Source organism: Lutra lutra, chromosome 9 (genome assembly GCF_902655055.1).
Source record: "Lutra lutra chromosome 9, mLutLut1.2, whole genome shotgun sequence".
In the NCBI taxonomy this organism is placed as follows: domain Eukaryota; kingdom Metazoa; phylum Chordata; class Mammalia; order Carnivora; family Mustelidae; genus Lutra; species Lutra lutra.
Window position 1 is genome coordinate 102391465 of NC_062286.1, and position 23107 is coordinate 102414571.

The 23107-nt window shown below is 45.2% G+C and overlaps 1 protein-coding gene across 4 annotated transcripts in view; it reads left to right on the forward strand.

Moving 5' to 3' along the window:
* Positions 1-15825, forward strand: part of KIF16B (kinesin family member 16B) — a 282073-nt gene extending 266248 nt beyond the window's left edge. For all 4 annotated transcript variants that reach the window (XM_047744532.1, XM_047744534.1, XM_047744535.1 and 1 more), the window contains one exon: positions 14571-15825. In XM_047744532.1, coding sequence (XP_047600488.1) covers positions 14571-14729 — 159 coding nt within the window. In that variant the 3' untranslated portion in view covers positions 14730-15825. The remainder of the gene's footprint in view (positions 1-14570) is intronic.
* The last annotated feature ends 7282 nt before the right edge of the window (positions 15826-23107 follow it).

Below are 23107 nucleotides of genomic sequence, written 5' to 3' on the forward strand. Positions count from 1 at the left end.
TACATCCCTTCTGACCATTTTTCTAAGGAGAGAAAAAGATTTTTTTTTTTTTTTTAATCAGTGTCAGTTATGGATATACTCAAATAGTTTTAGTAGGCTTTTCTGGAAAGCAGACCTCCACCTTCCAGGCATACCCTCCATTCCCCTTTCCCCAGTAGAACCCTCATGACTACATTTTGGTATTTTCCTACACACTAAAATTGTATTCGCAGGTTGTTTCTTTCTAATTTTTGTTTCAATGTGTGGAAATACTGAGACCATCGAGTGTTTCATGAACACCGTCTCCTTGACGAACTCTCTTCTGGAAACTTCTTGCCTCTTCTAGTCCAGCTGAGCTACAGGTACTCTGATCCTGCGTCTCTGTCATCCATTGCTGTCTCTTGAGTTGTTTCCCCTGCTTCCTGTGCCCCGTGTTTTCCTTTCTTGCCTGACTCCCTGATTGGGATTGTGATGGAGCACATCTCTAGTAGCTTCCTGAGAGAGCGTATAGAAGAGGTAAATTTCTAGAGATATGTCTGAACATGTCCTTCTTCACCCACACACTGGCAGGATGTATATGTAAGTGGAAGCCATGTTCTCTCAGAATTTCAAAAGAATTGCTTCATTGTCTTCTATGGTGGGGCCTTCCTCTGTCCCTAGGGTTCTGAGTGTTCATGGTTCCACTTTGGTGAGCAGCCCCTCAGTTCTGCAGAACACTCCACGTGCATTCTCTGTCTCGTGTCCTTCATTTCTAGGTGGTTTTCGTGATGATTTCCCTCTGTAGGGTTTTTTCCTGTTGTTTCTTTCTGGAATCCCATTTGTTTGTGTTGAACCCCCTGGCTGGGTCCTCCTTGAATTTTCCTGTCTCCTCTGTTTTCCATTTCTTTCTGTCTCTCTATCTCCTCCCCCGCCTCCTTCAGTTGGTCCTTCTCTGCAAAGTGTTTGAGAAGCACTGGGCAGTGTGATCCACCACATTCTTCCTTCCCTTGTTTTAACACCGTGCTTGTTGCTTTTGCATCTCTCAGTGCTGTTACAAACCTGAGGGCCTAGTCTCTTACTTCCGGCACTAATCGGTTGTATTTATTCCCATGGACTTCTGTGCAGTTCGTCTTCATCCATTCTGTTCGTTGCAACAGCCCGAAAGATACATGCAAAATTCTTACTGTGCATCTGTGTATCTTAAGAACCACTTTCTCGGTCCAGTCTCTAGTAGTCCTCTGCTCACTGTTTATATCAGCATTTAGGAATCATCCTTTCTCTTTTATAAATTTGAATTAGACTTTCTCGAAGAGGCTTTGATTCCCTTAGCTCCATTTATTGAGATTTGTTTTCCAAGTTAAGTTGTGCCTTTTTTTGAGAGAGAGGGAGATGGAGGGAGGGGTACAGGGAGAGGGGGAATCTTAAACAGGCTCTACCCACGTCCAGTGCAGAGTCCAAGACAGGGCTTGATCTCACAACCCTGAGATCATGACCTAAGCCAAAATCAAGAGTTGTATGCTTAACCGACTGAGCCATCCAGGCGCCCTGTAAATTTTGCTTTTCCTCAAGGTGTGCACTGTAGCCTTTGCCAGTCAACCTCTGCACTGTCCTTTCATTGCTTTTGAAAACTGCACTTTTGTTTTAGAATTCAGGTAGTTACTTTTTTCCTTTAATGGTTCCCCCCCCTTTTTTTTCTGTATGTCACTTACATTTCATAGCAGTAATGAATCAGCATATGTTGCAGCCCTTTGAAACAATATTTGGGAGAAAGAAATGGTAAGAACATCAATTTGTTCCAATTCCACACAACTTTTTGTCTTCATTGTTTGCCTGTCGAAAGCTCCCATCCATTTTTAGATAGACTTATTTCTGTTTCCAGGAATTCACAGCAGTGTGGTTGCATTTACATATATTCATTCCAGGCAACCAAAAAAATAAAACTGAGGACTTTGTCCAATTTGTTTCCTGAGATCACCTGTTTCATATTATTTATAAGTAAAATCGAGAAACTAACACTAAAATCAGGAAAGTAATTGTTAATCAGAGTTGAAGATGGCAGTCAATGATGCTGCCACCTTTTTCTCGGTGGATTTTGTAGCTGACTAGAAACAAAGCCCCAGTGGATTGCAGATTTTTTATTTCAGAGCTCTGGATAAGTGCTATGAGCAAGAAGACCGTCTGCTCTAACCATCTCGGTAGGCTGGGATATCATGCTTTTTCGTATCTGTTGCTACTGATTCACCTTTTCTTTTCCATTTATAGTGCTTCTCTTCCAGTTTCCAAAAATGCCTTTTTTGCAGTTTCTGATTGGAAAGAATTTGGGCATAACCAAGTACTAGCTCAGTCAGTACAGACTGACATTTCTTACTTTGCAAGGCAGTTTCCTTGTGGCAGAAACTGGATGTCACATTAGTCCAAATGAGCCCAGGATGTCTTAGATTAAATGGTCTCATAGCTTTCTGCACAATCCCCCAGCTGGAGCGATTTCCCTTTGATCTGTGAGATCTTCCTTCCACTTTTTGCCAGTCCTCCTGAACTTGTACCGCATTGCTTTCAGAGCGTCCCAGCTGAGAACAACCTTGAGCGCTCAAGGTGTTGACTCAGAGTGGTGCTTACACAGGTTCAGGTTCATTTGGCAGTTAACAGAGCCAGACACGAGTACGCAAGGACGCCCTGATTAATCCACGGCCGAAGCGACAATATTCCCAACTGCTCTTCTGCAGCAACTTCTCACATTTGAAGGGGCGCCACAACAGTTTGAAGAGTTTCTCAAGTTTGGCTTTGGAGCACGAATTAAGATTTGATAGACTTCTTCTCTCCAGTGATTTAGTAAACTTCTCTTGTTCCAGAGAGAAGATACTATATAAATCTGTGAAATTTTGCTGCAAGGGGAGGTCCTAAGGAGAAGAAACCCAGGCTTCTCATTGTTCATCAGGACTTAATAACGTTACCTAATATTCATTGTATCAAGCACTTAATGGAGAGTGTCTTTCCAGGGGAAAGCACTCTGCAGGATGTACATATTTTCAGTATAAATCTTTTTTAACTTAGATGCTTCATTGTGTGGATGATACCTGGTTGGTAAAGGAATTTTTAAAAATCCACAAATAACACATCCTTCTTAAGAATTAGAGATGTTCTATTAGAGAAATTTTGGTCATGCTTTTCTCCCTGCCTCCTCCTTTCCCCAACATAGTCAAGCCTCCATCATTGTCCCCAGTGAAGGGGATCATTGGTGCGGATAATCCAAATCCCCAGCTAATCCTCTCTGTGGGGTGGGGTCACAGACCCACCACTCAGGGCCACAGGCCTCATCACACCTGGGGCATGACCATGGCTCCCTCCTAGGACGTAGGGCAACTTGTGGATGCTGAGGAATAACTCCCAGGGCAAGAGGATAATCTGCAAGGCAAATAGTCCCACAGGGATCATCAGGAACCCCTAGTCCAGAGAACAAAAAAGGGGCAGTGGGTCTTCCCTCCTAGGCTCAAGACGTGACCCTCTTGCCCTGGAATTCAGGGATGCATTGGTATTCAATGATGGTCCAGTCCAAGGCCAGCCTGAGAAAACCTGCCATCAATATGTAAGTGACCTCAGGTCAGACATTAAAGGGGAGGATGGTTCTGCCCAACCACAGGCACAGATGGTAGAAAGGAGTGAGGTAGTCATTAAGGGTTCCTGAAGCATCACCCTGTGTCCAAGTGCTTGGCTCCTAGTCAGGGGGAGACTATGGGAGACCAGAAATTCTTACGATTCTTTGCATTGGAGTTTAAGTACATTATAGCCAAGACGGGTACCATACAGCAAGGTTCTTTCTCATTTGAAAGTCTGTCAGTCAAATTGGTTATTTGGAGCAGTCATTCTGTCTCAGAATGTCAGGAACCTCTTTGAAGGTTTATACAGTACAAGAAGGAATCAGGAGCTGAGAAACAAAGAATCGTTCTTTTTTCCCCCAGATGGCATTTCCCAGAATCTCAGTGTCCAAAATGTATCTTAAAATGAGCTTTGGGGGCATCATTAATTTACCTGGTGTAGCCTAGAATTTTAAACTTACAGTTACGATTCCCCATTTTGAAAAACCCATTAACTCTTCCTTACTTTAAAGCAATTTTTGAAATGAAGGATCTGCCAGTATCCGATATGAGGTGACTTTGGGAAAAAAGCCATTCCAGACTTGCTGTCTTCCACTTTCCTTTGAAGGGGAAAACATTAAAGCATTAAATACTTCCACATTTTAAGCCCACGTGTCTCTAAACACCTAAAAGGGGAGAAAATGAATATTTTGCTGGTTAACTCTTGAGGATAAAACTGTGTAGATAATAATGTTACCCTCTTAATAAATGCATGGAATGCATGGTGTGACTTGGGCCTTGCCCTATGCACCTCACAGGCACAGCTCATTTCATCTCCTGATTGAAAAGGGGGTATAATCAGATGAAGAAACCGAGGTGCAGAGGAGTTCAGGGACTTAATCCAGACTCCAGTGCTGCAGTGTCCCTGTGCCCAGCGTGGTGGCTGCTGCATGACTGGGTGTCCCGGGATGTGGCTCGCAATTCCAGGGTTGGACTCCAGCAGTCATGTGGTCCACATGGCCAGCTGAGTCCCTGGGCTGCTCTCCCACCCTCCCCGCCCAGATGCTGGGACAGTTGAGTTGCTGTGCCTCTGTGTGGAGCTGTTACCAGTCTCTTAACCCAGATCCAGTGAACAGAAGTCAAAGAACCAGGATGAGCGCTGGAAACTACACTTCTCCCACAGTCCATCCTCTCATATTTTGCTTCCGCTGAGTAAGGTCGAGAGTGGGGCCTGTCAGACCTTCTGCAAGCACGTGGCCTGCTGCCTTACAGCTGACGTGCCCTTGCTTGCAACTCAGGGTGCAGCCTCAGCTCTTTCCCTCGGTGAACCCAAAAGAGGGGCCTGGTATTGACTTGGGTTTTGGAGAAGAGCTCACCCAGCTTCACAGTCTGAGCAGATTTGGGGCTTTCTATGTGGCCTTTCTGTGGGGCCGCCTGCTCAGCTTTCTGGTCTACCGGGCTGGTTGGTCACAAACCCTGGAGCTATGCTCAGTACCCCAAGCAGGGATGCCAACCTGTAAAAATTGAATATCACGTGACTTTAAGTGCACATTCCTTATAAAATTTTTAAAGCTCACTGGATTTTATTAGAATATGTGAGCCAGACTGAGTATATTAAATTTATGAGTCCAATTGATGCAGTACCATAATAATTCAATACAATATGCTTATGTCATTAAGCTCATAAAGAAGATTCTCTGAATAGCTGTAATGAATAGTTCCGATTCTGTAATCACAGACTAACATTTTCACCCTGATGAATTTTAACTGGGAGCTCTCAGAATTCTCTATAAAATCAAGAAATAAATGCCATATTTCAAATGATGACTACTTATTTCAAGTATTTACTTTAAAACCTAGGATGGATGAAAAGAAGTACCTGCTAAGACAGAATTATTCATTAGAAATACTAAAGAGGTTGGAAGAGGTTAGCATGAAGTAGAATAGGACTGTGATTTATGGCTAGTCATAAATTATAAATAAAAGCCAAAGAGACTTTTCTGCTTTGACTAATTTCATGGACTCCCTCATCTCTTACCTTCTTCCCCCACACACAAAAGTTGGTTATCAGTCACATGTAATAAACTGCCCCAAAACTTAACTTCCTTAAAGCAACTGCCATTTTATTGCTTCTGAATGCTATGGTTCTGGAATTCAGGCAGGGCTCCGCCAAGTGGTTCATCTTTTCCTAGTATCAGGTATCAGGTCAGGTAACTTCCATGGCTTCATTCTGATCATGGCGCCACTAAGGACTAGGCCTACCTGGGGCTCCAGAGCCTGCCAGGTGACAGCTTTACCTCGGGTGTGTTCCCTTGGTGAAAATAAGGCTCAGGCTCCACCCAGAAGGCCTGACAGGATCCAGGAATCAGAGAGAAGAGACACCACCAGGGCACAGTGCAGGACCCCCAGCGTGAGGGTCAGTAGAGAGCCAGTCTGGCGAGCAGAACATTCCAGAAGTATGTCCCCGATGCTAAATGGGCCCCACATCATGTGCACACAGTATAGTCATGTGGACTCTTGGGGACACTCCCAAGCTGTGCACCCTCACCATGATGCTTTGCACATGCTCTCCCCACTGCCTGGAATAGGCTTCCTTCAAGTAGCTTCCACCAATATTTTCTCCAGTCTGATTCTTACTCATCCCTCAGCTCTTGGCATAAATATCCCCAGTTCTCAGAACTAGGCTGGATGCCTTTTCTGTGTGCTCCAAAAGCTCTCATTTCTGTTCAGAGAATGTAGCCTTATTTTAATCAGTGCTTTACCTATCCAACTCCCTGGAATGCCTACACATTACTCAGGGCAGAAACTGATCTTACTACTGAATCCTCAGTGGCACTGGCGTGTAGAAAGCTCTCAACAAATATTTGTTGGGTGCATGAATGAAGTCTCAAGAGAGAGAAGAGACAAAAAAGAACAAACCTTGTCCAGTGCTTAGAAGACAAGTAGGATTTAGATGAATGATTCTGAACAGTGAAGACATGATACAGAGAAGCCCAGGCTCTGTGTCAGTTTTAATCAACATTGGACACTCAGTGCCTGGCCCACTGCTCCCTGTAGAGCAGGTGTATGGTAACTGCGGTAGATGGATGAGTTGCTTGAATCAAACTGTCCTAATTTCATCAGTGTGTGGAGGACATTTAGGGGCAGGTCGGGAGAGGAACCCAGTATTTTTGATCCAGTGGAGACAAACTGTAGGACTCCTAAATAGCCAGAGAGAGAGGTGTCAACTAGAATTTATGAGAGTTTGAAACTGGAACACCTTGAGTGATCGAATATTGACCCCACTGGGTTCATTCATAACACATAGCCAGTGGTAGCCAGACCTCGCTTGGATCTGGAAATATCCATCCTGGCTTGATCTGTCTTCAGAGCCCATCAGTCGGGGATGAATTTTCCAAGTGCTGCAAGGTAAATGAAACTTCTAAGTCTTAGCAGACTGATCGTTGTCTTTAAGCTGCCATCATGGCTAATGGCTTCTGGAAATGAGGAATTCCAGCAAACTGTCTTCCCTGTTAATATGTCAGAGTGGAAAGGTGGATAAGGCCTTACTACATTTTTAAAGCACATTTTAATAATTTCAATAACTTGAAATTAAATTATGGATGTATGTAAGAATTTTGTGACATGAAGTGGCTCGACAACAGTGAGATGGCTGGAGACATCAGGAGTGACACAGCTGGGCAGTACATGGCCATGTACGTGGCAGGCTGCAGTTACAGTCATGAGCCTGTATGACTCTGTTATATAGGCTCACATGTAAGCCTGTATAACAGTCTTATATTCTAGAATATAGACTGTTCTAGGGTTTATAATAATAGATTATAAGCCCCAGTAAAGCAAGCTTTTTAGCAACCTAAAATGGTCATGACTTTATCCCCACGATAATTAAAATAGAAGGAAGGGAGCCAAAAAATATAAGAAGGTAGGATCTTTTGAATGCTTCTGAGACCCTGCTCTCATTCCCATGTGTTCTCTATACACACACACACACACACACACACACACACACACACACACACACACACACACACACACACACACAGTGGCAAATTCTGAGAGCCTCTGTGAGTATGGCCTAAAAAGAGAAGGACTGTGTTTACCTTTACTCACTACGATTCAGGCCTCGCGGGATTGTACCTTGTGAATTATATTAGACCATCTCACTTTCTCCTGAATTTGAAGAGCCCATCCTTTGTCAGTGTCTGTGGTCTGTTGACATGGGCTAAGTCACTGCCTCTGGGGGTCTCTGTAAACAGGATATGCATACCTGTCCTCCTCTTCCTCACCCTGTCCTAGGGGTGAGCTCATGAACTGGGAAGTGCTTTGTACAGAGTGCCTGTAGACCCAAATCCAGGTTTGGGACCCTCTGCGTTCCCCTTTAGGTCCTGCTGTTCCCCACACAGAGCCCTGCACATGCCAGCCTGGCCCCCTAGTTCACACTATTTGCCAAGCATGGATGCCACTCCATCTTCCCTCCTTTGTAGACTCCAGACCTGAAAGGAAATGGCTGCAAGATGGCAGGGGCCGCACTGTTTAACTTCCTGCTCATCTCCCACGTTTTTGCCTGGATGGACTGTAGACCACATGGCCAGTCCCGATGACCAAACCAGCATTTCACCCAGAAACTCCACACTTGAACAGTCCACCAGAGGGTGTCTGAAGGCCGAATTTTAGTTAGGTTCTTCTAGTAATTTAAGTACTTTCCTTTCAGCTAGAGCAGAGACTGAAATTGTATTGTAGGTCACACATGAATCATGTTAACAGAATGACCTTCATCAAGAATGAAATAAAAATGAAAGTAGCATATAGCAGCACATTATATTTTCAATTTTTTCTTCCTGATGCAGTGTATTGATTGAGGTACCAGGCTAAAGCTTTAAAATAATTGACTAAATTCTTGCTGAATTGTCCTGTATTGCTGTAGGGAGTGTGTTTCACCTTTCAGAACTCATTAACACAGCCAATAGACCATATTAGCCTGTGTTTTGGTTCAAAAGATTAATAATGTTTAGATATCTTGAAATGGTGTTGGAATTTTGAAGATTGGCCTATGTATATATCAGGGTTTGGGGCAAGAACTTTCCAGGTTAACGCTTGGCTGGGGATGGACCCCCAGAATGCACTGACCCATCTGAAATGTTATTCACTAGAGCCTCCGTAGATGGACCTTTTCCTAAGAGTGGGGTGTCCTAGGCAGATCTTGATATGACACAGTCCAGCCTCCTAGGAGCTTGGGTGTGGTACAGATGGAAGGTTTCCTCTGACCCAGACTGGTGCCTACAACCTGCCTGCCAGTGTGTCAAGGGTCATTGTTAGTTAACTTGTTCGCCAACAGTAGAAAATCGCAGTGGCCCATTGCCAACAAATGGATGCATCCACTCCCGGGCTTGGACATGGTAAGACCAAAGGCTCTCCTGCAGCTGGCTCTCTGAGAGTTCCCTGAGCTTCTTATATTCTTGAAAATGCCCTCTGGCAGTGGCTGTGCAATCTGGAAGAGCTCAATTCCAGCAGAATCCAAGTGGCATCTTCCTTAGCTCCTGGGTTATGGGGGTGCTCATCCCAGAAGATGAATGGGAAAAGTTCACCAGTCCTCTGCCCTAAGTCAGACGGATAACCAATCCCCAAAGGAGGGAGAGAGAGTTTTTCAGAATGGAATCTGAGTGCTATTTGGGAAGGAAAAAGGAAACAGGGCAGTTAAAAAAAAAAAAAAAAATGGCCCAGCGCCCACCAAGACTCTGAGGAAGTTATGGAAGCATGGGCACAGACTGCACATGGAACACAGATGAGCTCCAGCTTCACAGCAAGAGGTGTTTTTCCCATCCCCATGTTTGTATGGAACATTAACTCTTGAGAACCCAGAGACCCCTCCGTCTCTGTGAGAGCAGCCTCAGGCCTGGGAGAAGCAGTGTATCTGGCTCAGGGTAGATGGATGGCCTTGCCCAGTGAGAGATGGCTGTGCTCAGGAGATGGGGGACCCAATAGGCAAATAGGGGGCTGGTAGCTGCTTGACAGCAGGCTAGTGATTAAGACCCACCCTTTGGGGCTGGAAGATGTGAGCGTGTGTCCTTCAGGGCATTACTTAAGCCGCCTGTTTCTCAGTTTCTACATCTAGAAGATGGGGATAGTCATGGTCCCTACTTTATAAAGTTGTTGCAGTCATTAAATGAGATATACCATGGAAACTTCTCACTATGCCTAGAACACTGCAGGCCCTTGGTAAGTGGTCTCTCTGTAAGAATAACAAGATGGCAGCTGGTCAGCCTGTTGTGTGCACGTGGGAGACAATCCTCAGGAAATGTGTGGGGGTGTCTTGGCAGGTATGATTGGACCACTGTGGAAAGAAGAGGTCAGGAGCCTAGTGCAGGTGTCTCTGCAAGCTATATGTCCTTAATTCATCCTGGGGTCTTTTGGCCTCCTCTTGAAAAGCTCCTAGTCCCCTACAGGATTTTATCTTGTTTGGGGGTAAAGCACCTGCCTGTTTAATGTTTTGGAACAAACCCATGCAGTCCTGTCCTTCCTCGTTACTTCTACCCCCGCTTACTGCTCCCTGCATAGACCTTAAAAAACAGTAAGGTATACCCACAGACTATAAAAGAAAGGCACTTTCTGGAATCAAGGTTCTCTGCTTCAGTACTGAAATATGTGTTCGAGATCAGCCATCTAAACCTGATTTTCTGAAATTATTGATAAGAAAACACCTTATACTTTAGTGCTGGTCCTAGTAGCAAAAAGTAAATTACATAGATAAATGTCTCATCTATTTCTTATTAATCTTAAATCCCCCTTTTTTTTTAATGCCAAATGGATAAATAACTCCTGGAGCTGGGTCTCCAATGTTGCTGTGCTATTTCCTTCTCTCCTCTGTGTCTTCTGTTCTCCCTCTGTCACAACCCTTCCTCTGTCGCCCTCCCCCAGCCAGCGCCTCCATCTCTATGTGGTCCCCTCCCTTTCCTGCCTTCACTCATACTCAGAACCTCTCCCAGACCCCTTCTTGCTCTGTACCATGGATTTGCAATCTTATTGAAAAAGGATTTAGTTTAATCTGACTTTCATCTTCCAACTACCCTGGGCGAGGCAGGACTGAAATGGTGCACAGCCGTGGGGGCTGCAGCTGCCCATTCGCAGTGGCCCCAGTCGGAGCGTTTAATGAAGCCAGGACTCGGGTGAGACACCCAACACCAGGGTGGGCAAGGCTTGCCGGCCTTCTGGGGTCCCTGACAGCCACAGAGATTTAAATATGCCTGGTTTTTGTTTCTTTTCTTTTTTAATGGAGAAAATGGCACGTGAAAGAAACAAATTGGATATTGGATTTCACAAATCCTTCTCCTTCTTTGCCCTTCTGACCCTGAAAGCCACTTAAACTCCTAATGTCCTTCAATTTTTGTAATACTTTTTTTATAAAGTGAAATGCCCTGGGAAAGCAGCTTGGCTTTTCTGGATTTATTTTTCACATACTGGGGAGGGCTAGACAATAAAAAGGGGATCACTTGGACAGGAAGAACTTTAATTTTCTCCCCTCAGCCACAGATGCTGTAGAAAACATTGTGAGCACAAGCAACAGAAATGACAAATGTAGGGAATATGTGTGTCTTTAAATGTGCATTTTACATATAATTATAATATATACATATTAAGTAGGTATAATAGTAGAGTTCTAGTCCATTTGCAGATCTTGGTCTGAGCCTAAAATCCTGTAGGGGAACTGCTTTACGGGAGAGAAAGCTATAAACTCGATTCACCAGACACCATTGTGTGGAGGCACATTTCATCCCTGAAGAAGAGCTCAGAGGGAAGAAACAAACCAGTCACTGCTGCGTGCCTCCCTGGGAAAGGCAGTCAGAGGGCATGTTCACACGTGGAATACTATACAGCCATGATAATGGACACACTGCAGCTCTACCCAGCAGGGTGTGTGAGTCTCATGTACATCGTGTTAAAGCCCAGGAGGCCAGACGTGAAAGAGTGTCTGTGTGATTCCATGAATGTAAGGTTCAAAAACTGGCAGAACTAATGGATGATGGGAGAAGTCGGATAGCCTTGTCCTTGGGGAAAGGATTGTGAGGGAGAATGAGGAGGGCTGCTCCTGGGTACTAGCAGGGTTGTCTTGTTTTTATCTTGGTGCTGATCACACAGGGATGTCCACTTTTTGAAACTTCATCAGGTTGTGCACATGTGCCGTTTTCTCTGCGTGCACTTCAAATTTTAAAGGTGAACTGCTCAGTTTCAGTCATCAGGGTTCCTTCCAAGCATTTGTCCCAAGCTTAACAGTGTGTAAGGTTTGGTGGGGGTTCCAAAGAAGAGTGATCTGCTGCTGCGTGTGACCTCAAGAACCTTCTGGAAGTTTAGTTCTGTCTTCTGTGCCCAACCCTATGCCTACTCCTTGGGTTTTGTCATTTGCCAGAAGTTTGGCCAGCCCACTGTCAGCCTACGGCACCAAGCCTCCCATGCCTCACTTGAATACTTCAGAGCTCCTGAAGCTCACTGCAAAAACACTCTCCAATCAAAGCATTTCTTTGACCAAGGAAGCATCTATGTAAAGGGAGCCCAGGCTGCCCCATCCTGCCAAGCAGAGTTTTGCAATGTAAAAACTCTACTGCAATGTTTGCAGTTCACTTTGCAGAAATCCTTCTCTCTTGAGTTTCCATGGAGACATGCTAGTGAGTTCATTTAAAGAAAAAGGCACTACCTACACCTAGTTTTTGGTTTTCCTGGTCGTGGTGTCCTGGCAGGGAAGGGCTCTCTGGTACTTTCTCTTTTTCTTTTATTTACATTTTAACTTTCACTTTTCACTGTACCCTTTGGGCTCTACTGGCCCTTTAATTTAAAGCCCCCCACCCCCTCCTTGTGAACTAATGATGACAAATGTTGGTACAATAGCTGTTCCCGATATGAGTACCTTCCGTTCTGTTGGAATTCACCTTGAAGGCAAGTTGGTTGTGAGCATTAAATGCAGCCTGTGGGAACCCTGCAGCAGCGGGGCCGCTCAGGAACTCAGGAGGGGACGGCCGCCTGACTCTGGGCGTGCTTTAGACTGGGAAAGGGTTGCGACCCTAAGCTCCAGGCACCCAAGCTCCTTGTCATCCTTGTTCCAAACGCTTCATTCTCAACCTGCCAACGCGCACTTACTGCATTGCGAGCATTGGCTCGCAGGCTGGGTGTGGTCTCCCACATGCACTTGTATCCATATTGGGTGGACCACAGCTCCCTGTAAATTTGCTCTCCTCAGCTTCCCTTCCCCCAGGAAAGTTGAAGTCCGGTTCCCTTTTGCCTCTGATGCAAATAAGTCCTGGTGTGAGGTCTTCATTTTTCAGTAATTGGCTTGGGCCCCTTCTTGCCTCCGCCTGATTGCTCTTTCAGGCTCCTTTCCTAAGAGATTACTGTGCGACCAGTAAGTTGGGTATATTGAACAAAAAAAGGCAGAGGCTGTGTTAAAAACCCTTGTTTTTAAGTCCCCTCTCCTGATCCGTAGACTTGCTCGCTTCTACAGCAGGATCCTCACCCAAAAATGGGTTTGACAGTAAAAAAAAAAAAAAAAAAAGTCATTCTAGGCAGAGTACGATGATAGCATAAATAGGTGAGTTCAGAAATTTGGGGGCATGGGGCAAGGTTACGTTCTTATGCTTTGGGGATGGCTTCACAGGGGTATGCATGGATCAAAACTGTCATCAGATTGTCTGAAGAATGTGCAGTGACTGCATCAGCAAGAAATTAGAAGATTTTTAGAAACTAAATTACTATACAAATGTTAATTAGTAATAATCCTCATTATTATGTTTAAGAAAACAGGAGACGGATTTTCCTCCAGCAGAGTGTCTTCTTTCAGAAGTAAATTTCAGGCTAGCAATACATAGAGGAGGCCGAATTCCACTGCCCTGGGCCAAGGTTTCCCTGTCGTGCTGGCATGGGGCTGTCCTGTGCGTCACAGGACAGAGTGGCAATCAGTGGAAAACATTTCCAGACACTGCTGTATGTCTTCTATGGGGCAAATCGCCCCTGATTGGGAACCCCTCCTTCTAAGGCCTCGGCCGTGTTTCACAGACAAATTTCTTTGTTACTGAAAGTCTGTAATTATTATGTTTCATTTCAAGGCTTGTGATAGGATTGTTTATATTTTTTAAACAAGCTGGGACCCTGCTAGAGATGTAGGCTTACTACCCACTCCACTCCACCCCCACCCCACTGCATTCGGGCCCATTCTGTTATAAATAACATTTGCCTGACCTGAAATACATTAACTATTTTTGGGTGTCCTGTTTTCCTTTAATACATCCTGCCAGCAGCCACGTCTCATTCCATCCCCAGCATCTCAGATCCCCGTCTCAGACATGCTTTGCTTGCTGGGTGCCAGAGAAGGTGGTGAATGCTGCGACAAACATGTGCAGTGGGGAGTGGGGAGTGGGGAGGGGCAGCGCAGGGGGGGTTCAGAGCAATTACCCTCAGGAAGAATTTTTTTCATCGATGATTATAGGTTTTGCAAAATGATTTGTAAACATTAGTACTTGGAATTGACCCTCTTGTCCCCAGTATTTCTTTCTCCTTCGGTTTATAAGACAGATCCAAAGCAGACAGGGACGGTATCATTTAAAAATGCTAGTCGGTGGCACATTTAGCATTATACAGATGGCTAGCCTTTTTTTTTTTTTTTTTAATTTTCTGTGCCTCCTTTTAATCAGCTTTCTATTTAATAAGTAAGTTGGAGGGAAATGAATTGTTACAAAATAGGATTTAACTAGTGCCACTGTTGCTGGAAAGCAGACCCCCCCATGCCTGGCACCACATTGGCATTTCTCTGGGCATTGTGTGCAGGTGGACTTGAGGCCGTGTTGCTGTGAGTCCCAGAAAAGTCACCTGCATCATGGGTGCTGTGGCTGTATTCCCTTGGGTGGGTCTGGTGACAGCCAAGGCCACACACAGTCCCCTTTGCTGTTTCTAATAACAGCAACAGCTCCAAGTGGGTGGCAAGTTGTGTGTGGAATTTCTTCTCTCCTTGATTCCACCCAACGACATCTAACCATGTTTTGGCTCTTGTCTCTTCCTCAGAAATACCTCAGGGACTTTTTCAGTGTGATGCTCCAATCCGCGACGTCCCCCCTGCACATCAACAAGGTGGGGCTGACCCTTTCCAAACACACCATTTGTGAGTTCTCACCGTTCTTCAAGAAGGGAGTCTTTGACTACAGCAGCCATGGGACAGGGTAGAGCTGCGGAGGAGGGGACAGCGGAACCACCAATGCAGTGCCTTCTCGTCAAAGGGGCCCTCCCGGCGCAGGGCAGCCTCACCAGGGCCCCCCGAGTGCCTGAATCTGGGACTGGATGTTTTGCTTGGCTGACGGGGACCCCGACGGGCAGCTGTTGCTGTCCCATTGCCGTTGAATGTGGCCTTTTCCCCATAGTGCTTCCTTCTCATCCCAGCAGAGTCTGCCTCTGTGGCAGAATGGACGTGGCTGGGCTGTCGCAGGCTCTCTGAGCGCAGTGGGCCCAGGGTCTCCCCAAGTGAGTGGGTGGCTCACCAGACCTCCCTTCAATGACTGGCATCTGGTTTCCTCTTCCACCAAAAGATATATCTTATTTTTTATAGTCCTTCCATGTGGCTAGCTACATCCCAAGAGGAGCATTTTAAATGATTTCACTATTTTTTTTTTCTTTTTCCCCTCATTTGAGTCAGAACTTTTGTACAATACCTAGCCACTGATGTTTACACAGAATTTCATATTCTGCAAAAGGGAATTTTGGTCCAATCATGTCTGGAATCTTCCATGCTTGACAAATTGGATGTAGGTGACATCACTTAAAACTTCTGTAAATCCATACAAATAGGAGGTTTGTTTGATCTTGAATATTTAAGGGAATTGCCCCAAATGTAAATGGCTACTGTGCATTCTTGAGCTTTCTCCGCTGAGCACAAAAACAGGCGCATAGCTGAATGCCTATTTTTAAATATTTTTTTTTTCACAGTTTTGTTACAGAATCTACTGGATCTTTGGCTGAAAGACTAGAATTTACAGTAGTTTATTAATGATCCCTTAAATTACTCAGGACTTAATGTAGCATTGCACATCTATGTACAGTAAAACTGCTTTGTTTTACTAAAGAGAAAAATGTGAGTAGACAAAATATAAATGTGGCATATATGGAAATGTATATAATTCTACCTATAGATTTATATATGTACACAGGCCTGTACAATAGTTGTATCAAAATATATAATCGTTCACACCAAGTTTATTAAAGGTATTTGCTTTTTTCAAAATTTAAATTGAGCTGCTATCAATATTAAATGATGTCATAGAATCTATCGTGTTGCTCAGTTTATTTTAAGTTTGCAACATGATCATCGCTACTGGTTTGTTTAAAAATTTATCATATGTGTTTGGGAAGATCCAATGTATATAAATTAGCATTTGTGTTGCAGAAGATGCCATGGGAGTAACATTTGAAGCCACAAACTAATGGGGTAACAAAACGTATTTTCATTCAGTCTTCTAGAATATGCGTGTGCAACTGAGCTCTCCAACCTGAAGAATATGTTTAAAGATGCAATAATCCCCATAAGGGGGGGAACTACTATTACACTAATTAGATATCATAGTTTAACATGAAAAAAATAAGGACTTGAAAAAAATTGCCACAGAAAGACTTGCTTTTGTCTGCAGTGGCGATTACAGGCATAGGTTTAGAGGCAATTACTACCCAAGAATTTAAACCTGGAGATAAAAGGATAAAAGCTGGGAGATAATAATTAACCACAGGTCATTTATTTAAAAGGAGTCACAAAACTACAGATTGTCCCTCATTTAATGAGTAAACCAAGTGGTTTTCTTCAGCAGACCAGATAATCTGTCCCCTGCCCTTTACGACCTGTACCCGAGGCCAGGCTGGTGGCACACTGTTCACTGAAATGACAGAGGATACAGTAATAACGTAGCAAGAATAAACAGATGTGTTCGTAAGAAGTGCAGGAACCAGAAAGACCCTATGACTCCAATCCTCATCTTAAGTACTCAAACTTGAGTTTGAAGTTCAAGCTCTCACCAGCTCCGGCTAAAGCCAGCTGTGGCGGAAGTATGTCATTTCCCCTCTCTGAGCCTCAGCCTCCCCATCTGAAAACCGAGCTGTTGCACAGGATGATCTCTAGGTCCCATTCTAACCGTGCTCACTAGCAGGGGAACAGCTGCTCCTGGTGGATGGACCATGTCAGCCCCTGGGGTGTGGACGTGAACTACAGACTTCTCATCGGACTCAGAGGCAGCCTGACCTGAACCAAACGTGAGGAAGGATTGAAAAGCCAGTGAGAGGGGCGTCTGGGTGGCTCAGTGGGTTGAGCCTCTGCCTTCGGCTCAGGTCATGATCCCAGGGTCCTGGGATCGAGCCCCACATCGGGCTCTCTGCTCTGCAGGGAACCTGCTTTCTCCTCTCTCTCTGCCTGCCTGTCCGCCTACTTGTGATCTCTCTCTGTCAAATAAATAAATAAAAAACGTAAAAAATAAAAAAAGAAAAGAAAAGCCAGTGAGAAGTCTCACCTAGACAAATAGTGGAATCCCTTTCAGGAACGAAGACAAAAGAGACATCAGAGCCAGGATGACAAAATTGAAGCTTTGTTCATTTAGACAGATGCACAGGAGTAAAAGACAATTAGCAAATGCATATTTTATTACTTCAAGCGCATCAGATAAAGTAATGCTGAGATGAGCATTTTAGGCAAGTCAGATAGAGGTGCCATCAATTTGTACTATTTTTATAGCCAGTTGGACAAATCTAAGAAACTTAGAATTCTTTATTTAAGCTGTTTCAGCCTGTCCTAGGTCTTGCTTCCACAAGAAAATATGTGTATGAAACTTGTTTATAATCTCAAGTGGTATAGGCACCTTCAGCCTGGATCCCACCCAGACCTTGCTATTTTGATTAATTTGCGCATGTGGATAGGGACTAACCAAGGCATGCTGGCTCCCTAAGGATGGACATCTAGAAGATTCTCTGGCCGATAATGTGGAGAGGCTCTGAAGATTTTTGCACAGGGTACCCAGCCCCAAGGCCATTTCTATTTACATTTATATGTAGAAAGACTCCGTTCTGCTCAATGTGGCCCTGTTTACCCACTCAGTGTTCTACATAGCATATGTTTGGCAACGAGAAATTTCACAGCTTAGAGCATCTGTGAACTCACGACGTGTAGCTGCTGCAGGGCCACGTCTCTAGCCTCAGAGCTGGGGCACGTTGGTGTTCTGGGTTCAGGTTTCAAGGATGAGATTCGGACACCTCTTCTCCAGGGCACCATCCCACATGCACCCCATCATTTCCTCAGACATGCTCTTGGAGACGAAGAGCTGTGTTCTGTTGTCATGTGGCTCATTATCACTTAGACTGAGCCTACCACAGGGCAAGCCTCATCTTCTTAGAAGAAGCATGGGTACCAATCAAGACAGTCATGAGAAAATATTCAGTAGCGTCCCGCTTTCCGATCTGTAGTGTTGAAAAGAGGTTTTAAATATACTCCTTCACAAATGCCTAAAATGATGCCTTGAGGTGTCCTTAGTCCAGAGCCGAACATTTCTGCCACATGAGGCCCTTGTCTTCCCATCTTCTGACACACGCGTGCAGGAGTAGTTCAAATTGGACTTTGTTACTGGGTAAGTATTTTGGTTTTTGTTCTTTTCATTTTGGATAAGACAGGTAAAGAAATTTAGGCAAAATAATTCCATGGCAAAAGCAACTGCTTCAGTTTTATTTAAATTATCATGACAGGTGATTTGTGTTTTGGGAAAACTAATTAAAGACCATTAATCTAAGGGCACTCATTCTTGGCGAATTAAGACTTGTATATCCCTTCTTTTAATGGCAGTGCTCTTTCCATAAGCAAGAAGAGGACCTGGTTATTGACTTTTTTGCTTCTGTTTAGAGTGTTTTTTCTGATGATAATTACAAGGGTGACGATTCTATGGTGCTGAGATTTTGAATTTCACACAATACAGAATTATTTCAGAGTTGAAACAAATCCAGCATCTGTTATAAATTTCTAAAGCATCATATTTCAAATTGATCCTACAGTGGTACATGGATTAATCAGGGGCCTTGGTGGTGTTGGCCAGGCTTTACCTTCAGAAGGCTTTTTCATCTGGCAGCCCAGTAGAACCTTGTTACACTTCAAAATGGTAGGAGAGATAAAGAGACAGTTGGCTGAACTGAAGGGGTTCAAGGATAGGAGTTTATCCTTGTTTGCTGCAAATAAATGCAATTCACCTGCATTTATCACTGTTGAATTCTGCCACTAGGCTCTGGCACTGTCTCCTGAGGCTACCCCGTGCCTTTCTAGAACGTTCTCCGTCTTGGAAAATAAGCAGAAAAACGTTCTTTCTTTGACTATACCCATTTGGTACCCCTTCCTCTGTGCATTAAATAATGAAGATTTTTTTTTCCCCTCTGAGGGTTACCTCTCCAAAAACTGGTTCTTCGGTGGGAATTTGAGGTTCATCAATTTGATTTTGCTCCGTCCCCATTGCTGGAAAGGCAGAATCTTCCCCATTCAGGGAGAGAGAAATAAATGTGTTTGCAAAAAGATGCACAAGCCATCTCTCTTCACGCATTGAAAATGGGAAAGTGCACTAGGTACAAAATTGGCAGTGTGTAGAGAGAAATGCATCAGCAAAAGGCAAAAAAAGCCCCATTGGGTCAGCATACAAAGCTGTTTGGTACCATTAAGGCAGGTCTCCAGAGAAAGAGAGAAACCTTTCTCTAGAATTTAGGATTGGGGGGGGAAAAAACATGAAAAATATAGTTAAATATCTTCACTGCTTGCAGAGTTATTTTCCTCAAAGTGTCACGAATCCTTATGTGCAGTTAATATTTGCAGAAGTGTTTCCAGTAGCACTTAACGTTGTGCCTGAGAGCTTCTCACTAAATTACAGCCTGAGGGTCTGCTATTCCTGAGGCTCCGTCTTCCTTCTCAGCCACACGGAAGGAAGGAAGGAAGGAAGGAAGGAAGGAAAGGAGGGAGGGAGGAAGGAAGACGGCAGCTGCTTTTCCAGATCTGCTGGGGAATCTCTTAGAGGAGAGAATCGCAGAGAACAATCATACCAGTTTGTGGTGATTAAGAGCTTTTTTTTTTTTTTAACATTTGCACTTTTGTTGATTCTAAATTCTGTTAGCTTTTCTCCTAAAAACAAGTTGGAAACCATGGGGGAAGGGGGTTGCCATTATAAATGACTCTTTTTGTATGGTGTTTTTTTTTGTTTTTTTTTAAAGATTTTATTTATTTGTCAGAGAGAGAGAGAGAGAGAGAGAGAGCGAGCACAGGCAGACAGAGCGGCAGGCAGAGGCAGAGGGAGAAGCAGGCTCCCCACAGAACAAGGAGCCCGATGTGGGACTCGATCCCAGGACTCTGGGATCATGACCTGAGCCGAAGGCAGCGGCTTAACCAACTGAGCCACCCAGGCATCCCTGTATGGTGTTTTAAGCCCTAATTTTAATGAATGTAATAAGTAAAGTTGTTTCACAGTGGGTGCAATTCTTTGGTTGCAGAGTGATATTAAAATGCTGTTTATCCTTTAAAAGCGATGGGGAAGGTCATGTTTTCATGATAAAGGATTCTCTTTGCCTTCTGGTACAAGGGCAGCAGCCTGAGTGTACCCACATCTGGGTACTTTTCATAAAGAACGTGTGGCTGGGGCACCTGGGTGGCTCAGTCGGTTAAGTGTCTGCCTTCAGCTCAGGTCGTGATCCCAGGGTCCTGAGATCTAGCCCCACATCGGGCTCCCTGCTCAGTGGGGAACCTGCTTCTCCCTCTCCTTCTGCCTGCCACTCTCTTGCCTACTGCTGCGCGCTCTCTTTCTGTCAAATAAAATCTGAAGAAAGAAAGAAAGAAAGAAAGAAAGAAAGAAAGAAAGAAAGAAAGAAAGAAAGAAAGAAAGAACAAACGAACACGTGGCCAAACAGTGTGGTGCTCCCCTTGGGTCTGAAGCGCAGAGTGTTCTCGGGTGGGGTGTGCATCTGAAGAGCTTGCTGTCCACTGGGCTGGGGGGCTGTTGCACGTTTGTGCGTGTCTGATCAGGAAATCGTTGCCAGCTGGCCCAGCCCCATGGCATGTACCTCATTCCCTCCCTGTATAAGCCATTCCTCTCCATGCCTGGCATACCCCTCTCTTGCTCTGTGCCCCTTGAGGGCTGGGTGGAAGGACAGAAGAGCACAGTAAGCCTCAGGAAGTTCATGAAGTCTGGTCCATGCTTGCCCTCCTTAGAGCCATCTGTGTATGTGTCACTGCCACCGCCCCAGCCCCTTCCCGCCATGGGGACGGTGAAGGAAGGATCCGACCAAACGGCAGCCATTCCTGTGGTTCCACTGGCCACGTGCTGAGTGTCAAGATCCTAGCTGAGAGGGAACAGGGCACAGAGAATGTCAACCACACTGGCTGCGTTCTGTTCATTCCTGGTTGTTAGAGAATCTGTCTGCTTACCATTGGTACCCCATGTGTCACCAGTCATTCAAAACAGACTCATGACCGTCTTCCATAGCCTAGTGTGGGACTGGGCTCCCCACACGCGGATGAGCAGCACAGCCAAGGGCCTGCCCTCGGAGAGCTCTTCCTCCACTCGGCAACCAACCAGAGCTTGCACGACCCTGTGATGGCAAAGCCTGATCAATGTCACGGAGCAAGAAGAGACGGTGCTGGGAGAGAGCTTACTAGACAAGTGATCTCCTCTTGGAGGCCCTGCAATTTCCCTGAGCTAACACCTGAGCAATGAGGAGAAACGAGCGCCAAAGAGGGAGAGAGGTTGCTCCAAATTGAGGAAAGATGTGCAAGAGGGAAAACGCTCATCACTGCTGTCCCATTAGGGAACATCCGGGACAGTGACAGATTGCAGAGAAAGGCAGAGGTCAGAGGAAAGGGCACCTGAGAGGTTGCTGGCTGAAATTTTGTAAACGAGATCACATTTCCCATCAGCTACCACTGTTTTGGAAGGATATTCCTGGGGAGAGAGAGCATGAGACAACTAGGGCTCTTCTTTAAAATCATATGTAATGAGGGCGCCTGGGCGGTTCAGTCAGTTGAGCGTCTGCCTTCGGCTCAGGTCATGATCTCAGGCCCTGGGATCAAGCTCTGCATTGGGCTCCCTGCTCAGTGCGGAGTCTGCTTCTCCTTCTCCCTCTGCCCCTACCCCCTCCCATGCTTTATCTCTCTCTCTCCTCTCAAATAAATAAATAAAAATTTTTTAAAAAATCATATGTAATGAAGAGAAGCAAACTTCTTGATTAAAGTTAGCAAGTAGGGCGCCTGGGTGGCTCAGTCATTAGGCGTCTGCCTTCGGCTGAGGTCATAATCCTGGGGTCCTGGGATCGAGCCCTGCATCAGGCTCCCTGCTTGATGGGAAGCCTGATTCTCCCTTTCCCATTCCCCCTGCTCGTGTTCCCTCTCTAGCTTTCTCTCTCTCTGTCAAATTTAAAAAACAAAAACAAAAACAAAAACACGTTAACAAGCAAGGGACAAGATCCGGGTGAGAGTTCTGTCCTGTTCCATCTCGAGGCTGGCAGGTCTGCTCTTGGAACACTGACTGTTGGTATATTTCAGGTTCTGAGATTTAGGCGCTCTTGCCTTAGAGAAGTGTCTTCTCCACCGAGCCTCATATGTCTTGCTGGAGTGTGTCCAAACTCCCATACTACCGTAGCCAGCAAACCCAAGTAAAGTTCATGTCTTGTCTTTGGGCTCCCACCAAATCCTTGCTTTGTACACAGAAGAGTAGGGAGCCCCATGCACTCACAGCTGTCAAGCAACTAGGAGCTGGTCGTGTGGTTTGGTTTATGATTTAGACCAGTGATAGCACAGGGACACTGGTGTCCTCCTTAAGGCTGGGGTGCCGTGACCTGCAGCCCCACATGGCCCTCAAGTCCTCTCTCTACCTTCTGGGCCTGAGCATAATCATCCCAGCCTCCCCCTGTCAGAGAAAAGATTGTTTTTAGATTAAAGCAAAAACCTGTAACCCGTCCTTCGGATGTACAGAGACGCCTCTTCGCTGGCATGGAAATTGAAACACCTCTCAGCTAACCTGAGACTGTGGTCCAATGAAGCAGGTCAGTTTCTGCAGATCAGGTGGCTCAGAGGCTGACATCCCTAACCCAGGGTCTCCAAAAACTTTCAGGATGGTCCACTTTGTATGAATTTGGTGTATCATTCCAAAGGACTGTTGTTCTTCATGCATTAATTCACTGGGCTGTTTAGCGAACAAATCTACTGAAGTTAGAGACCAGGGCCCCCTGGTGGCCCATGACACCTCTCTTCGCCATCTGGTAGCGTCAACTTCCTGCTGTCTCTACTGAGTGCCACGCCAACCCCTTTGCACGTATGACCGTGACCTCAGTGAGCTGGGTGGGGCTCCAGAGAGTCTCAGAGACTCTTGGAAATGGTAGGAGCCTGCTAGTTTCCCCGAAATCCATGACCATTCTGCTACCAGTGTCTAAGCCCCTTGGGTCCTTAAGCCAAGCCAAGCATTCAAAGCATAGAAGGAAAGCCTCCATCTGTTCTGGAAAGCCTGCCAGTAAGGCAGCATCTTGTGGATGAGGAATAGGTTACAGCACACAGGCCCGGGAGG